General features: G+C 50.7%; 3 protein-coding genes across 3 annotated transcripts; all 3 read right to left on the bottom strand.

Moving 5' to 3' along the window:
* Positions 1 to 5,307: 5,307 nt before the first annotated feature.
* Positions 5,308 to 6,130, bottom strand: LOC136046077 (hemoglobin subunit alpha-A). The gene is made up of 3 exons (XM_065732397.1): positions 5,979 to 6,130; positions 5,624 to 5,828; positions 5,308 to 5,533 (listed from the first exon to the last, which is right to left on the bottom strand). The coding sequence occupies exons 1-3, from the start codon at positions 6,071 to 6,073 to the stop codon at positions 5,405 to 5,407; spliced, it is 429 nt and encodes a 142-aa protein (XP_065588469.1). The 5' UTR covers positions 6,074 to 6,130; the 3' UTR covers positions 5,308 to 5,404.
* A 2,090-nt stretch (positions 6,131 to 8,220) lies between these two features.
* On the bottom strand, positions 8,221 to 9,205 carry LOC136046074 (hemoglobin subunit alpha-D). Its single transcript, XM_065732391.1, has 3 exons — positions 9,060 to 9,205; positions 8,707 to 8,911; positions 8,221 to 8,396 (listed from the first exon to the last, which is right to left on the bottom strand). The coding sequence occupies exons 1-3, from the start codon at positions 9,149 to 9,151 to the stop codon at positions 8,268 to 8,270; spliced, it is 426 nt and encodes a 141-aa protein (XP_065588463.1). The 5' UTR covers positions 9,152 to 9,205; the 3' UTR covers positions 8,221 to 8,267.
* Positions 9,206 to 11,268: 2,063 nt separating this feature from the next.
* Positions 11,269 to 13,239, bottom strand: LOC136046073 (hemoglobin subunit pi). The gene is made up of 3 exons (XM_065732390.1): positions 13,051 to 13,239; positions 11,978 to 12,182; positions 11,269 to 11,446 (listed from the first exon to the last, which is right to left on the bottom strand). The coding sequence occupies exons 1-3, from the start codon at positions 13,143 to 13,145 to the stop codon at positions 11,318 to 11,320; spliced, it is 429 nt and encodes a 142-aa protein (XP_065588462.1). The 5' UTR covers positions 13,146 to 13,239; the 3' UTR covers positions 11,269 to 11,317.
* Positions 13,240 to 16,255: the final 3,016 nt, after the last annotated feature.

Genomic DNA, 16,255 nt, shown 5'->3' with positions numbered 1-16,255 from the left:
TCACACAGCCCTGTTTGTCTGGTTCTGGCACAAGCAGTCAAAAAGCAGAGCTGGGTGGGAAACCCTACGTTCCATCCACCTCCAGCTACAGCCTGCCTGTGTTGTGTCTGACTTGCAGCTCATTGCCTAACTGAATTCACAGTGATAGGGGATCTGGAAAGTAAGATGACAATGAAGAACTGCATCTCAGGAGCATGGATCAAAAAGCTGAGAGCTGTATGCTTCAACTCAAGATGGAAGTAGCAGACTTTGTTCTTTCATTGCAGGAGAGTGATGAAAGGCTTTCTGTTGTAGTGTATGGCTTCATGTGATCCAGTAGCGTCTCAGGTCTTTTCCCATGCATCAAATTCATTGCAGGTTTGCCTTTCTTGCTCTGCCCTGGGAGTCCCACCTGTGGCTGGCCTGTGATGGATGTACAGTTCTGGCCTCTAGATCTATGGACACAATGCACACAGAGGGAGTCCTAAGATCTACTGATTGTCCTGAGAGCAAGTGAGATGGGCGTGGGGCAGCTGCAACATGACAGTGGTCTGGGAAGACTGGGGTTTGACAGGAGAGGGCACAGAAAGGGACAACTTTACACGGTCATAAGGGGAACGAGGATCTGGTGCTCACTGGATTCTACAGTACTAGAATTAAAGGCCATTGATGAGTCTAGTAGATGGTTTGAAACGGATGAAAGGGACTTCATGTGAGGCAGGGAGGGAGAATGAACTTCTGGAACCTGCTGCCACAGGAGGCTGTGGAAAAAAATGAGGTCAGCAGTTTTAGAAAGGGATGAGCAAATTCATGAACAACTGGTCAATAAACGGATGCTGAAGGCAACATGCAGGAACTTACTGTCTGAAATCATTTACTGCTGCTGCAGATTGTGGAGGAGCACAGCCTAAAACAGCGAGGCTCGTGTGGTCTTCCTAATGCCACCTCCTATTGCTGAACACAGCAGTGGGTGAGATGAACCAACCATCTGGTCCAGCAGAGCATTTCTTATGCTCTCTGTGTCACCATCCCTAAGCATATTCATGTCATTTCAGGTGGCTGGCATGTGGTAGGAAGATAGGCAACTGGTAAGAAGAAATGTTTGTATTTCCATTCTGTATCAAGAATCAGATCAATCCTTAGTGGACAACATATGACAGACATGACAGAAAAGTGCTGTTGCTTCATTAAAAAGCCAGTGGTACAGCCACAGTGGAAGTCTGGCTGGATCTAATTACCAAAATAGACATGGTCAGCCACACAAAGAAAAAAAAGGAAAACAGTGGGAGGGAGTTGTGGTAAGTTTCTGCTGTTTGGTTGGTGAGTGGCTCCCATGCAGCAGTGACAGCCCTGAGAGGGAATTTGTGGCCAGCATCACACTACCGCAGGTCTGCTCCACCTCCTCTCAGCTGTAAAAACCAAGGCCTGGGTTCTGCCATGGGTATCTCCAGCAGCAGGGTGTTCAGCATGCTTCTCCTTGGTCAAAGGGAACTCACAGAGTGGGACTTGGATTACTCACAGGTCAACTTGGAGGGGAATGAGCAAAAAAGTTTTTCTGAGATATTGTTTGTGATATTAAGCTTGTGATGGTGACAAAGCACAGACAGTGTTTTGTGATCTGATAATGCTTGTTTGTATCAGCCCTGTCCTCTCTAGGGACCTATGTAGCTGATGCTTGATGTGGCTGCTCCATTGGGAGCAGTTTCTGCTTTAAGGAAAGGACAGAGAGAAAATACTTTAAGTCCTCCATCAAAACTGACATTATGGTGAAGGAATACAGGGCACACAGGGACATGATCAAAAGATCAAGACAAAAATTCACAAGGGTCTTGAAGCCTAAAAAGAAAATATCCCCTGAGGAAGGTGTTGACGCAGCAGGGACCAGAAAAGTATTCAGGAGAGAAAAAATAGAGTCAGCCTTCACTAAAATGCCATTTTTCATAACAGACTTAACACTTAAGGAAGATGATAGGTCCTGAAAAGAGTGGATTAAAGTACAGTTCCATCATTTCAGTGTTTCCAGACTGCTTGCCTGAAAACATTCTCCTTTACCTCAGCAACTGATTGAAGCCGTCTCACTCCATCAGAATCTTTGAGAAATGGTGGAGGGTGATGGGGTTGCAGAACAAGACAATAGTGTCTGTTATTATTAGCAGGGTAAGAAGAGGAAACCAGGAACTATAAGGCAGTCAACTTCAGTTCACAACAAACAGTGGGACATTTAATCGAAGTAAGAGATGAGTAATAACCATTGCTATTGCCAAGAATGAATCATTTCAGATGAGTCTGTTTTCCTTCTGTGACAAATTCCAGTTCTTGGTTCAACATCGTTATTCACTGTTTCTTCATCAATAACTTATGTGTTGTAATAGAGAATACGCTTCTTAAAATCTCAGATGTGTCTGAGCTGGAAGGGCTGTGAGCACCCCCAAAGCACTGGGTTAAAAATGGTTTACAAAGATCAGAGAGAGAGTTCAGTATGGAAAGGCTGACATTTAGAGAGAGCCTAAACCTAAGGCAAACAAGCTGCTTAGACAGGTTGCACCAATCATGGGCTTTGCTATTGGCCCACTGAATGCCAATAGCAGCTGTAAACATAGAAGAAAATTCTGTAAATGTGATGTTTTCCCCCCATCTCTCCAGCATGAAGATCTCTCAACTTGTATTTTTCAATCAGCCTTCGGGAAGAAAATTCTCTATTTTCCCATTGCTTCTTTGCAAAATGAGGAAGCATGTTTTGAATGGGAAATTCTTGGTAAACTCCTCTAGGATGCTTGCCTTCTTCCATAGCTACATATCACTGTGTTCCTTTCCAGGAAGCACTGCCCAGGACCAGCTGTATCCTGGGCTGCATCAGGGGAGGAGTGGCTGCAGGGCATGGGGGGATTGTCCCTCTCTGCTCTGCCCTCTTGAGCCCCCACCTGCACTACTGGATCCAAGCCTGGAGTCCCAGCACAGGAAGGATATGGAGCTGTTGGAACAGGTCCAGAGGAGGGCCACAAGGATGCTCAGAGTGCTGCAGCATCTCTGCTAATGAAGAAAGGTTGAGAGAGCTGGGCTTGTTCAGCCTGGAGATGGGTCCAGAGAGCCCTCATTGCTGCCTTCCAGGACATAAAAGGAGCCAATAAACAGAAGAGAGATCAACTTTTTACACTGGTAGATAGCGATAAGACAAAAGGGAATAGTTTTAAACTAAAGGAGAGGAGATTTGGGCAAGATGTGAGGAGGAAATCCTTCACTCTGTGGGTGGCAGCTGGCACTGCTGCCCAGAGAACTGTGGGTGCCCCAGCCCTGGAGGTACCTGAGGCCATGGAGCATCCCTGGGCAGCCTGAGCTGGGAAGGACAGTCAGCCCAAGGTAGGGGAGGGCTGGGGGCTGTAAAGTCCCTTCCTACCCAACCATTCTGTGATTCTATGATTCTGTGATTTCTATGACTGTAGAAAGAGGGGGGTGGGAGCCTGGGGTGCAGACCCTGGCATCAGGTCTGGCCCCTCAGACAGCACCAGGTTCCATGCACCCCTCCAAGCCTGCACCAGCACCCCAAGGTGCTCAGGAGCTTGGGGCCTAATGGAAGCCTGCCCTGGCCAAGGCTGGAGGCTCCAACTCAAGGCTGAGCTGCCTGGCTGGCTCTGATAAAGGCACCACGGCTTGAGACCTCCATCTTGTGGCAGCAGGGACAAGTAGCTGGGACAAAACACCCAGCTGTTTGCAGCATGGCATTTTTTAGCCAGACTGAGCCAAGACACTGCTTGCTGCCTCCTCTGAAACACTGTCCCTGCTGAGTCCTGCCTGAGGTCACAGCAAGGTGTGAGAGCAACTAGAGGCAGAGGCCTGGCAGAGACAGCAGGGACAACAGACAAACCTGGCACACGTCGTCCCCCTGCATTGCTTTTCTTTTCATGGACACACACAGCTATGCCCATTGCTTGCACACGCACTGCCCATCCAAAAGCTTGCTACACTCAAGACTGCAAGGATCCCCTGCAGCAGGGTTTGGAGCAGCCCAGATCTTTGCAGGATTTGGCACTGGCTCTTACCAGTGCTTTGCATGCTGGTTCCCAGTGCCATGCTTGTCCTGCCTGCACCATGCCCCTGCTCACTGTGCTCCCCAGGAGCAGAGGCTCTCTGCTGAGAGGAGCGATGCCTGTAGATGTGTCAGGATGGTGTGAGGTGGAAGGGGAGACTGGAGCATGGCCTGGTGGAGTTGTGGTGGCTGAGATGAGAGCTTTGTAGGAGGAACCTTTGAGGGCTGGAAGCTCTCTGATGTCATCTGTGGGCACTGGTCACTGATGGTCACTGCAGAATGTGGGACAGGGTCAAGTGTCCATCCTTCCATCTGGATCCACTTGTATGGTATTTGTGGCAAGGAAGGAGGGGACCCATGGTAACAAGCTGGCTCCGTGCTGTGTTTTGCTGTACCAGACACCCTGGGCATTCTCAAACCTTCATCTTTGCATTAAGAGCTCTTGAAGGGACAGGCTGCAGTTACTCAGCACCTGGCAGGCTTTGCTCTGGAGGCTATCTGCTGCCCACGTCCCTCACCACACCCATGGGCTGGAGGAGAGCCCGTGCAGCCCTTTATCAGCCAGCTGCAGCCCCTGCTGGCTATGACCATCCCCAGCCCCGCTGCTGGCTGGCTGTGATAAGAGCTGGGGGCCATGCACAACACTCAGCACTGCTTCACTACCTGTGCTCATCCCCCTGCCCCGATGAGGCCAAAGAGCAGGAACTGAGCCCCAGGTGCTGACAGTTCCTGTTGGAGTGCTGTGGTCTTCCCCAGTCTGCTTGCACACTCGGTGTGTGGCAGGCCGATGAGATGGAAGCAGAGAAGTCCTATGAGTGCCACAGTTTATGGGCATGCACAAAAAGTTGCTCCAGTGCAGAGGGTCCTCAGCATCTCCTCGCTGTGCCACCACACAGATGGTGGCAGATGTCGGGAACTGTTCCCCACCATCTCCCACAAAGCACTTCCAGAATGAGATCTATTTCCCTACGTCTAGGATTCATGGGGTAAGGGGTGCATAAGATCCCAGCATGGGTATGGGGCTCTGGTGGGAAGCTCAGGAAGGGGACCCTGTGGGGAGCCCTCAGGAACCACTTGCTATAAGGCTTTCCTGTTCACCAGCACCTGTAAGGGATCTACTCATGCACACAGACAGCAGATATGTGTCTGTCTTCTGGGCACCACCACCCAAATACCACCACCTGAGCGCATATCCTTCACACACCCACCTGGCCCAGGGACGCCCAGTTCTGCTGAACGGAGCCCCAGAACAGATCCCTCCCACTCCCTCCCCGCAGGCAGCAACCAGAGCAGGACACCAGGGCTGGAGCACAAATGCAACAGATTTTATTTCATCTCATTTGGCTGCTCACTGTTGGAGGGCTGGCGATGGGTTGGCTCCAGCTCTGGCCGCTGTGCCGTCTAACGGTACTTGGCGGTCAGCACGGTGCCCACAGCACACAAGAACTTGTCCAGGGAAGCATGGACCTCCGGGGTCAGGGCAGCGGGGTGGTGGATGGCCACCACCACCAGGAAGCATTGTCCCAGGAGCTGCAAGGCAAAAGGAGAGGGTGAGAGAGACAGTGAGGCGAGGGACGGCCGCATGGGACAGGGATGGGTCACCCCTTTCCAGACACTCACTTTGAAGTTGACAGGGTCCACGCGGAGCTTGTGGGCGTGGAGGTCGCTGAGCTTGGAGAGAGTGCCTGTGATGTCATCAATGTGGTTGGCAGCCTCCACCAGGGCAGTCACTACCTTCTTGCCATGGCTCTTGATCTGAGCGGAGCCATGTGACAGATCGAAGTGGGGGAAGTAGGTCTTGGTTTGGGGGTAGGTGGTGAACATCCTGTGGAGCACAGTGAATCAGGGCCAGCAGGGTATGCGGGGAAGGGGACAGACAAGACAGGGAAGGACAGGACATGGACAGGCAAAGACAGGAAGAGGATCGGAGACAGACAGGAGAGGGGCAGCTGGAGGATGGGGGAAAGACACCTACCTGTCCAGGGCCTCGGCGCCATACTCCTCAGCATGGCCTGAGATTTTGGAGAAGATGCCCTTGACGTTGGTCTTGTCAGCAGCGGACAGCACCATGGTTGCACCTCCGCGTTGGCAGCCCCCAGCACGGGTGCCCCTGCCCTCTGCTGTCAGCCTTATATCTTGTGCTGGCCATTGCCCGCCCCCCAGCCCGCCCCATAGATGCTGGACCCCAGCCAGGCAGGGCTGCCGCCCTGCCCCACCCACAACACTGCACTAGCCGGGGGGGGGGGGGTTGGACCCCAGCACGAGCCGGAGTTAGTGTTAGGGTTAGGGTTGGGCTCAGGCTCGGTGTTAGGGCTGGGGCAGTGTGATGCTGGCACAAACTGGATTTAGGGTTAGGATTAGGGTTAGTGTCTGCACCGGCATGGGTTGAGGTTAGGGTCTGCCTTGGAGCAGGTGGAGCAGTCGATCCCAGCCCCCTGGTGTGGGGTTACAGCTGAGGTACCAATGGGGGACACTCTGGAGACCAGCTGAGTTGTGTTCTGCCCAGGAGGAGTAGGCAGAGCCAGGGGAACTGTAGACAGAGAGGGCTGTAGGTTCAGGTGCACAGAGGGAGCCTGTGCCCCAAGGAACTATCCCTGTGATGCCCTGTGCACATGCAGACTGACCTCTCCAGCACAGCCCATGCACACATGTGAACTGTCCCAGTACTCACAATGTCCCTTCACACACCACTATGCACTGTAGCCCCTACACACCACCGCTCATTCTCACTGCACCTTCTGCTCTCATTCCTTCTGCACTCCTCACACCAGTGCACCCCAGTGCATCTTCATGTCCTGCTCCTTGACCCACAGCTTCATTCCTCTGCAAACAGACCCCAGAACTCCTTCTGTCCCAGCCCTTGCTGCTGCAGGGGCATGGGGTGACCCTGACTGCTGGAAATGGGGCACACAGAAGAGCCACAGGGTCAGTGCCAGATCCTGCTGCAGGCACTGTCCTGCAGCCACAGGAGCTCACAGCGGGGAAGAGTGGAATGTATGGCCACAACAGCCCCTGGTGAGCTCTGCATGCTCTGAATGATGAAGGTGAGGAGGAAGATGAGGAGAATGAGGAGGATAAGGAGGGCTGGGAAGGTGGAAAAGACTGCAGTGGTTCCAGTAGGTTCGAGAGCCAATGTGGGAGGGACAGTTTACACCCATGTTTCCTCCATTTCCAGAGGTTCTTATCGTTTGTGTTTGGGGGAGATTAGCTTGACCTGGCACCATGTCAGAGCACAGGAGGAGGGGAAGAGTGGAGGAGGGGGGGATGCTCTTCTGGGAAGCAGACGATGGGGAGGCTGTGTATTTGCTGCCCATGCACACGTCAGTGTGGCAAACTGCAAAGGCAGAAGAGCTCCTCAAACTGAAGGCACAGGAGTAACTAGGTGTAAATGACATGCTGAGACATAGTACATGCTTCAGAGTACAGAGGAAAAGCACTGTGTGTTTGGGAGTGTGCACACATGGTATGGGGACTCCCTGCCAAAGCAGGTGCTGATTTCCTGGTGCAGCTTCCCTCATTCCTCACAACCCTGATTTCCTCCTCTGGTCACAGTGCAGAGCAAACCCAGGGCTCGTTCACTATCTTATAACCCACCATCTCCCTCAGATCTAAAGCCAATGATGTAAAATTGTGTTGGACTTGTGTTGGACAACAGCTCTGCCTGGGCTTGTTTCCACCCTCTCCAGATGCCATGGGAGAAACAGGCACCGAGGGCAGGATTGGAGGGGCCCTTCCCAGATAATTGCTAGAGATTTGTGTCTCAGGGGCTTGAGGCTATGAACAGTGATTGTACTTCATGGTTTACAATGGATTTTTTTGCACTCTGTGACCTTATCTGGTTGCCCACGGAATTCATGCAGGCATTTAGCTCCCACAGCATCGTTGGTCAAGTCCTAAACAGTCATGGTGATAAGAGCCAGGAGAGGTCAATCCGTTCTCCATGGAAAATCACTGAAGGAGTTCAAAGGAACACATTTGGCTTCACCCACCCCAAGCAGGTTTGCAGGCATGGGAAGGCACAGGCTCAGCTCTGCCCTAAGATTCCTGCTACCAGCTTCAGGATCACATTTAACCAGGGAGGCCCCATGCCAGACCTGCTGGCAGCTTCCTTCCTTCCTCCCTCCCTCCCCAGGGGTGCAGGGAAACATTGGGTCTGCCCCAACCCACCCTGTACCCCTGTGCCCTGTCCCCAGCCCCAGCACACACAGACACAGTGCTGCAGCAATGGTGTCTTTATTGAAGACTTGGAGTTGTAGATGGTGGCTTATCTGTACTTCTCAGCCAGCACAGCAGACACGGCAGACAGGAACTTGTCGAAGGCAGCATGCACCTCAGGGGTGTAGTCTTTGCCCATGTGTGCAGCCAGCACCACCTGGATGCACTGTGACAACAACTGCAAGGCAAACAGGGGCTCAGTACTCTCGCTCTGGATGGAGGGCTCTTAGCCCCAATCTGACCCTCATCCTGGCCCTGGTACCACCCCTGGCCTCCAGCTCCTGGCCCCAAGGATCCCAGCTCCCAGGAATCTAGCACACCCTGACTTCAAGATCCCAGGACTCCCTGACCCAAGAACCCCCTGACCACAGGACCCCTTATACCCCAGGACCCATTGAGCCATGACCCCCAGGACCCCAGTTCCTCCAGGACCCTATAACCACAGGACCCTCTGACCCCAGGACCCCCACACCCTGGCCACTGCTTGCCTTGAAGTTGACGGGGTCAACACGCAGGTTGTAGGCATGCAGGTTGCTGAGCTCAGACAGGGCCTGGCTGAGGTTGTCCACGTTCTTCACGGCGTTGCCCAGGGCACCCAACACCTTCTTGCCATGGCCACGGATCTGGTCAGAGCCAGCTGAGAGATCGAAGTGGGGGAAGTAGGTCTTGGTCTGGGGATAGGAGGTGAACATCCTGCAGGAACGAAGCTGGTCAGCTCTGCAGCCCTGCAGTTCCCCCTGCCCCAGCCCACACACTCCAGCACTCTGGGACCCAACCCACACCCATTGGCTCCCACTCCCCAATTCCCACCCCATCAGGTGCCCCTGGGCCTGGTTTGCACCTAATCAGAGCCTCAGCTCCGAAGTCCTCCTGGTGGGAAGCAGCCTTCTCCCAGGCCTGCTGGATGAGCTTCTTGTCCTCGGCAGTCAGCATGGTGGTGGTTGGTGGGGCAGGCTGGTGGCAGTGTGTGGTGGAGGAGCCTGCAGGGCCGACCTCTTATAGCTCCCTGCACACCCGCCCCGGCCTTATCTTATCCACACGGAGGGGCCGTGGCTGTGCAATGCTGGGAGCAGGGAGCAGCAGTGCCTCGGGGGGCCCTGGTGTCCATGGAGGGGGCCCTGGGGGGATACTGTTGCTTTGCCCTGCCCTGTCCTACCCTGCCCTGCTCTGCTCTGCCAGCTGGGTTGGCCCCCATGGGCGGCCTCACACTGCAGGCAGAGGGGATCCCAGGCAGCCCCTCACCAGGCTGTGGGAAGGCACCCATCAAGGCTGCACCCTGCAGTTGGCAGCCATGGTCTTGAGGATGCTGCAGGCTGGCTGCAGCCTCAGCCTTGCAGTGCTGCTTGGTGCTCCTGTCAGGATGCACAATTCTTCCCTCACCAAGGGCCTGCATGGCTCCTTGCCCCACACGTGTCCCAGCCCTCCTGTCCTCCAGCCCCTGACACATCCATCCCTCTCCAAACAAAGAGCTCCTGGGCCTCCTCCCCTCCCTGTGCCACCTTTGCCCTCTGTGTGCTCCCATCATTCTACTCCACCAGCCCAGATAAACCTGGGTGAGAAAGAACCTCTTTTTTTTGGCACCCGGTCTTTCCAAAGCCCGTACTTGTTTGCTCACAAGGCCGGGACTTGCTGCCTTGTTCCAATGCCAATGTGTGCTCTTGCTACTCTCCATAAATGTTAGGACATCCCATAAGGCATGCAATGGTTGGGGACTGTCATATCCTTCATTTAGCCTCTGCATTAAAACACTGATACACATTTGGGCTTAGGGATGTACTCCATGCTGACCTACAGTGTAAATTGTTGATTTAAACATTCAGGTCACCTAGAGATCCACAGGGACAGAATGTTTGAAAAACTTGCTGCTCATAGAAGGTGCAGGTTTAGATCAGCTCAGTGGCTTAGAACTTCTGTGTCTTATCTCTCCCCATGGCCCAAATACATTTTGTAAATGAGTTGAACACTGCAGCTTGTGCTTGTTTGCTTAAGGCTTTGCACCCATCTTTGCACATCAAAAGTCTTCTGAGACATGCATGAGCAGTGAGTGTCTCTTGGTAAGTATCTCACTGGAAGAGCAGGGATACAGCTCAGTAAATGAAGCTGGAATCACTCTGCCCTTAGACACAGAACCTTCCTAAGATGCACTGAGTGATACCACACTCATTGGCCTGCACTCAACACCTGAATCACTTAGTTAGAGAGTACACCAACAAACAATGAAGAAGCTTCCGAATTTCAAGCTGCTCTAACACTCCAAGTGTTTTTGTATGTGCATATGAAGAAGTAATGTGTACTAAAGTCTTGGAAATACTTTGGAAGAGGAAGCAAGGATGTAAACAAAGTAATTCCCATGTGTTTTATCAGCTGGGAGCTGGGGTATAGTCAGGAGGGACTTGGACAAGGGGCATGAAAGGTGCCAAACACAGAATTTTGGTTCCTCAGATATCATCATTGATCTCCAGGGGCCATTAATCTCCCCAAATTTCAAAAGCATGTAAAGTTCCTGATACAAAAATAGGGCATGTAATACTGAAGGGATGGTCCCTTTAGCAAACAGTTGGGACTGGCAGGTGGGGTAGCCCAAGGCGTTTGCCTTGTCCACACCCAATGAGAAGAGCACACATGATCAATACACAGCGTTGCCCTGTGCACATCACGCCATTGGGCAGTGCAGCTGTTGTTCAGAACAACCCGAGCTGGATTTTGGAGAGACTAAACAAAAAGCCTGTGTCCATTCATTGTCCTAGCAGGGTAAAAGAATGTTTCCTGATCAGCTTTACATTTGGTTGTCCTAGCTGTATGAGAATATGTATGAGAACAACTGTATGTTAATCTCATTATGTACATGAACTTATACAGCTCAGTATTTTCCCCTCTGTATTATGTAGTGATTTCCAAACACACTGCCTGAACACTAAGGTGGAACATGAAAGATGAAAGCACAGAGACCATAGATCACAGTTGAATTATTTATTGTGGTCTGCAGGCAGCTGAGCCCCTGCATAAGGGAGTTGAAAGGACTGCATAGGAAGAATACTCCAGAACTTGGCAGCTGTTGTGTGCCACGGATGTGCATCCCTAACCCTGTGTGGAAGCCATTTATCTGTACTTCTCAGTCAGAACAGAGGAAACGCTGGACAGGAACTTGTCCCATGCAGCATGAACTTCCGGGGTGAAATCACTGGGGTAGCGGGCAGCCACGGAGCACAGGATACAGTGGGAAAGCAGCTGAAAGGGAAAAAAAAAGGAAAGAAGTTGTAATCAGTAACAGAAGCCAATCTAAGAGTCTGCAACATGCTCTGGAATGAAAAAATACATGTCCTAACCAGGTAACACTACTGCTTGATGCTAGCTGTGAAGAAGCAGCATTGCCTTATACCCAATCCACTGAGAGTGCCCAATCCACTCTCTTTGTTCGATATCATCACTCCCTCCATCCAAATGTTTCTTCTTTCTTCAGGGAGAATTCAGATTTCACAAAGACTGTTCAGGAAAGGTGACATGTGAGGAAGACTCATAATCTGCCACAAAGGCAGCAAGGACCCAGGCCTGTCTTAACACAAAAACACCACCTGAACACTTTGCTTGAGCTGGACCATATGGTTTGCTAGAAGATCCAGTCTCAGATTAAAAATCAGATGGGGAACCAGCAGCAGTATGAGGCCATACTACAGGGATCAGGCTACCATTAGTCAGAATGACCTGAGGCCTCTAGTTCTGTGGCTAGTAGTTTTCATCCCTGAAGTTGTGCTCACTCACCTTGAAGTTCACTGGGTCCACCCTAAGGATGTAAGCATGCAGCTCGCTGAGTTTGGCCAAAGCGCCTCTAATGTCATCGATGTTCTTCACAGCTTCCCCAATGGCATTCAGGACCTTGGAGCCATGGCCACGAAGCTGAACTGAGCCTTGGCTGAGATCAAAATGAGGGAAGTAGGTTTTCGTCTGAGGATAGCTGGAGAAAAGCCTGGAGGAGAATGAGACAATGAAGTTAAGCAGTGGAAAAGGCATGCATGATCTGGCCAAACCTCAGGGCAAGTGTAGTGTAAAGCCACCAGCTGCAGAAATACACTCCTTCAGCAATTAATTGAGTTTTGGAAGCTTGAAGTTTGGGAGCTTGAAGTAGTCACTACATTTCCTATACAGCACTGTCAGCCAGTTTTGCAAGACCTTCAAACTGCTATGACCTAAATGAACTAGGATTGGTACGAGTGGTAGTAGGAGTCCCAGCAGGGATATCACAATATCTTACCTTGATTATAAATAGCATTAAAATAACTTTTAATGACAACATCTAAGAAACGTGCAGACCAACAGCCCTCTTTATGGCAGCCTGCTTAGTTTGCCCTGTGCTGTACTTCATGCAGATTCCAGTTGTGTTGTTTGTTACGTACCAACTGGAGCAATGAAATAAGAGTTCCTAGTAAATTTGGTGGACCTTCTCTTAAGGTCCATTATGTGGCAACTTATATGATAAAGCAGTTAAAGTTCCTATCCTAATGGTGATAACCCTATTTGAGGACACTGAGTATGAACGGCTTTGAATTCCTCTTCAGGGCTCCTAGCTATGAGCTCTTATAGTGGGAAGCAAATCCACTGAATGGTTAAAAAAGTAATTTTTGCTGTAAGATTTTGAAGCCATCCATCAGAATTTAGTAACATGGATATAACTGCAGGAAAAAAAATCATGCTAAAAAACACACGGCTTATCAAGCAATTCTTATCAATCCCAACATGATTGCATGAGTTTCACTCATGCAACATTGACACAAGGTGCATCCTAACAGCAAAGTCAGAGCAGGCACCCACTGGAGTGGGTGCTGTGGGTGACTTACCTCTCCAGTGATTCTGCCCCAATGGCCTCAATCTGGGTAGCCACCTTTGCCCAGATGGTGGCCACAGCAGCCTTCTCAGCTTGAGTCAGTGTCATTGTGCAGGAGAGTGCTGGCTCAGGCTCCCTTTAGTGAACACCCAGAGCAGGATGTACTAAGTGCCCTCGCAGTCCTGGTTATAAAGAGGAAGAGGAGAGCAGGCCTTGGCATCTGTCCACACTCATTGGTCACTCTGGAGGCCCACCCATGGAGGTGGGAGACCCTTATCTCCCCGTGAAACAAAGCCCATTTCGGTAAGGGTCAGTGCACTGCCCTCCTGGTTTGCTGGTGTTATCAGCTTCTTGTTTCTTAACATGGATTGGCCGTGTGGCCTGAAAAAGTTGTCTGGGCACGTATGAACAGAGAGATAGTGCTGGAACATTCTAGTAATGGAGAATTAGGACTTTAAGCTGAGGAGCGAGTGGATTTGAGCAAACTGAGAAGCTTGGACAATAATTCATATTTTGTCACCTTGCTTCACAGATGTGCACACCACACTGAGTCTTTCTGGGGCATATCATACACCTCCAATACATGTGGCCACCACACAGCCTATTACTGCATTCAATGCCTCCTAGGTACCATGAGGGACATCCAGGATATGTGCAGTAAGGCTCAGTGGGAGTGAGACCCTGAATCTGTGAAAAACAGAGATTTTGCCCTTGTTCCAGCACCACCAGGTGTTTGCTGGCCTCTTGCAAAGAGTTAGGGCTCAACTCTGCTATTGCTATTGCTGATTGCAGCACCAAGAGTCACAATTCATATAATTATAGCACTAAAAAGAAGCATGTTTGTGGGAGAAAGCCCAGTGAGATGTGCACAGTTTCTCACCATCCACAGATCTCAAAGAACTGAGTGCTTCCTGAGACAGTAACACTGATATTTCCCAGAAGTTTGTTCCCTTAATATGCAATTCCTTCTGATAGAGATCTGAGCTGCATTACTAAATGCCTCACACTGCATCTCTTTGATTTGTAGCTGAGTGATTCTTACAGAGAATTATCCCTCGTGCTGTGAAATAGCCCTCAGCACCTCAGACAGAGCTGGTTTGCACTGTGCTGTGTGCTGGGTATGCACATGAAGCGGGTCCTGTGCTAGAAGGTCTGTAGCTTCAGGGCATGGGCACACATGATGGGTGAAAGACCAAACGAGTAAAGGCACAGGTCTGAAATCACAGCTAAGTGGGCAAAGTGTCAAGGAAACACCCAACTGGAGCTTCCAGTGCTTGGGGAATATTCTGCCAGCACATGAAGCAGAAGTAAGTCCCTCTGCCACCCCATTAAACCTCAGCAGCAGTGCACAGCAAGCTGGCGGCACGGGCAGGTGAAAGATCGTGTTCTCTGCCCAAACAGCAATGCACACTTGTGCTTAGCAGGTTGATATGTGTAAGCCAGATTCCTTATCAAGGTGCATTTGTGTTTCACAGTGCTACCAGCAGCTACAGGCAGTGTGCCCCAGAGGTGGCTGCCCTGCTCACAGAACAGGCACCCAGCACTTTACACAGGAAAATGCTGTACTCATTTTACGTAGCTCAAACAGATGGAAGCACTGAGAGAAGCTGTATTCATCATCTCTTACTACATGAATTTAAAAAACAAGTGCAGTTTTCCAACATGAAAATACTTTGAAAATAATGCTGCTGTTGCTTGTCTCCTTCTGAAAGCGCTACCTCTTACATCGCCCACTGCATGGCTCTGCTCCAAGCTCTGTTGACAGTGCTTGAGGGAAGTCCCCGTGACTCAGATATACTGAGGCAGACACCAGCAATATTCCTTCCTATTTTGCTGCCAACTGTTTAACCTGAACAGCAATTCTCCACAATTGGAGGAGTAAGGTCTGGGTAGGCATGAAAATCAGAGTGATGCCCACAGCAGGGGCTTGTTGGTTTGTATGCGAACTATAATTGCTGAAATCTGTATTGAATTTGGATTCATTTCCCAAGGGTTGCTCCTGCACTATCACAAAAGCCAGAGCAGCCCAAAGGTGACAGTGGTTTGCAAGGAGGGGCTCAGCACTCGCCTACGATCACAGTTGTGCTGGGGACAGCTTCAGGAGCTCTTTAGGAAAGAGCCTGGTGGGAGTAGTGTGATTTGCAGCCATGTGCAGCAACATGACATCAAGACTGATGGGCTCCGTCCCTGAACAGACTTCTCAGCTAAGCTACTCACCCACAGGGCGCTGAGCCTTGGGGCTCCTGGCCTATGTGACTCAAGGAACTGGACAACACAGCCACTGTTCCTCTGATCACAGGATTGACATGTCCTCTGGGAAACTGCATCACATGTGCCTCTCTCTTTCTGTTGCTTTTCATATTTAGGTTTCGTAAACCTGTAGCGTGATGTGCACCTGAGTGCAGGCTATGGATCTTCGACATGAATCTGTGAAATGCCCCCAGAGCCTTGGGAAGGAGCAGCAGGCTGAGCTGGCACACTGTTCTCCACAGCAGCCTGGCCTCAGAGCTGCTCGGGTCAGCAACAGATCTGTTTGCTCATTTTAAAAGTGGGATTATAATTTCCCGTTCAGCAAATGAACAATTGTACCTCTGTGAGATCACGGGTGATGGTCCCCATGGGCCTCTGCTCTGCACAGGAATTGCCTCTCTCTCGAGGGGAATTTTGGTGGACGATGGTGGTACATACATCCACTCTAACTCTGAAGAATTTGGGTGTATTAAGCTTTCAAAATCCTAAAAGCAGAATCTACATCCTGGTTTTATTCTTTAATTTCCTACTAGTGTTCAAAGAGCTTGCAGCTTTCAAGAGCTTTGCTTTAACCTGTCTCCAAGAGCTGGAAATGACAAACATGCCTGCAGTTTTTAATTGAAGACTGTAAAGTTATGCTTGGGAGCAGATGCACTGGGAAATTTTAACGCAGCTGCCCAGCACTGGGGCACGAGGAATGCTCTGCTGTGATAATGTGGCTGCTCTTTAATCACTCACCAACAACTATCACCCCTCAATGAGAGCTCTTCTTGCTTCAATTGTTATCACCTGCCTGGCAGAGCATGGCCGTGCAGATTAAGCCCTCAGTGTGAGTGCTCATCTCCCTTTCAGTCCTCAACCACCCATCTCTGCCCAAAGTCCAAGAGAAGAATCTTGCTGAGAAAAATCCAGAGTGGGGATATCTCAGGGCGTTCAAATATCTAAATATTGCTGTCAAAAACGGAAGA

The sequence above is a fragment of the Cyrtonyx montezumae genome, unplaced genomic scaffold, assembly GCF_038088225.1.
Source record: "Cyrtonyx montezumae isolate F1298 unplaced genomic scaffold, pur_monq_1.0 scaffold_16, whole genome shotgun sequence".
NCBI lineage: Eukaryota > Metazoa > Chordata > Aves > Galliformes > Odontophoridae > Cyrtonyx > Cyrtonyx montezumae.
The sequence above is the reverse complement of the archived record's forward strand: the minus strand, read 5'-3'. Positions and strand labels throughout refer to the sequence as shown.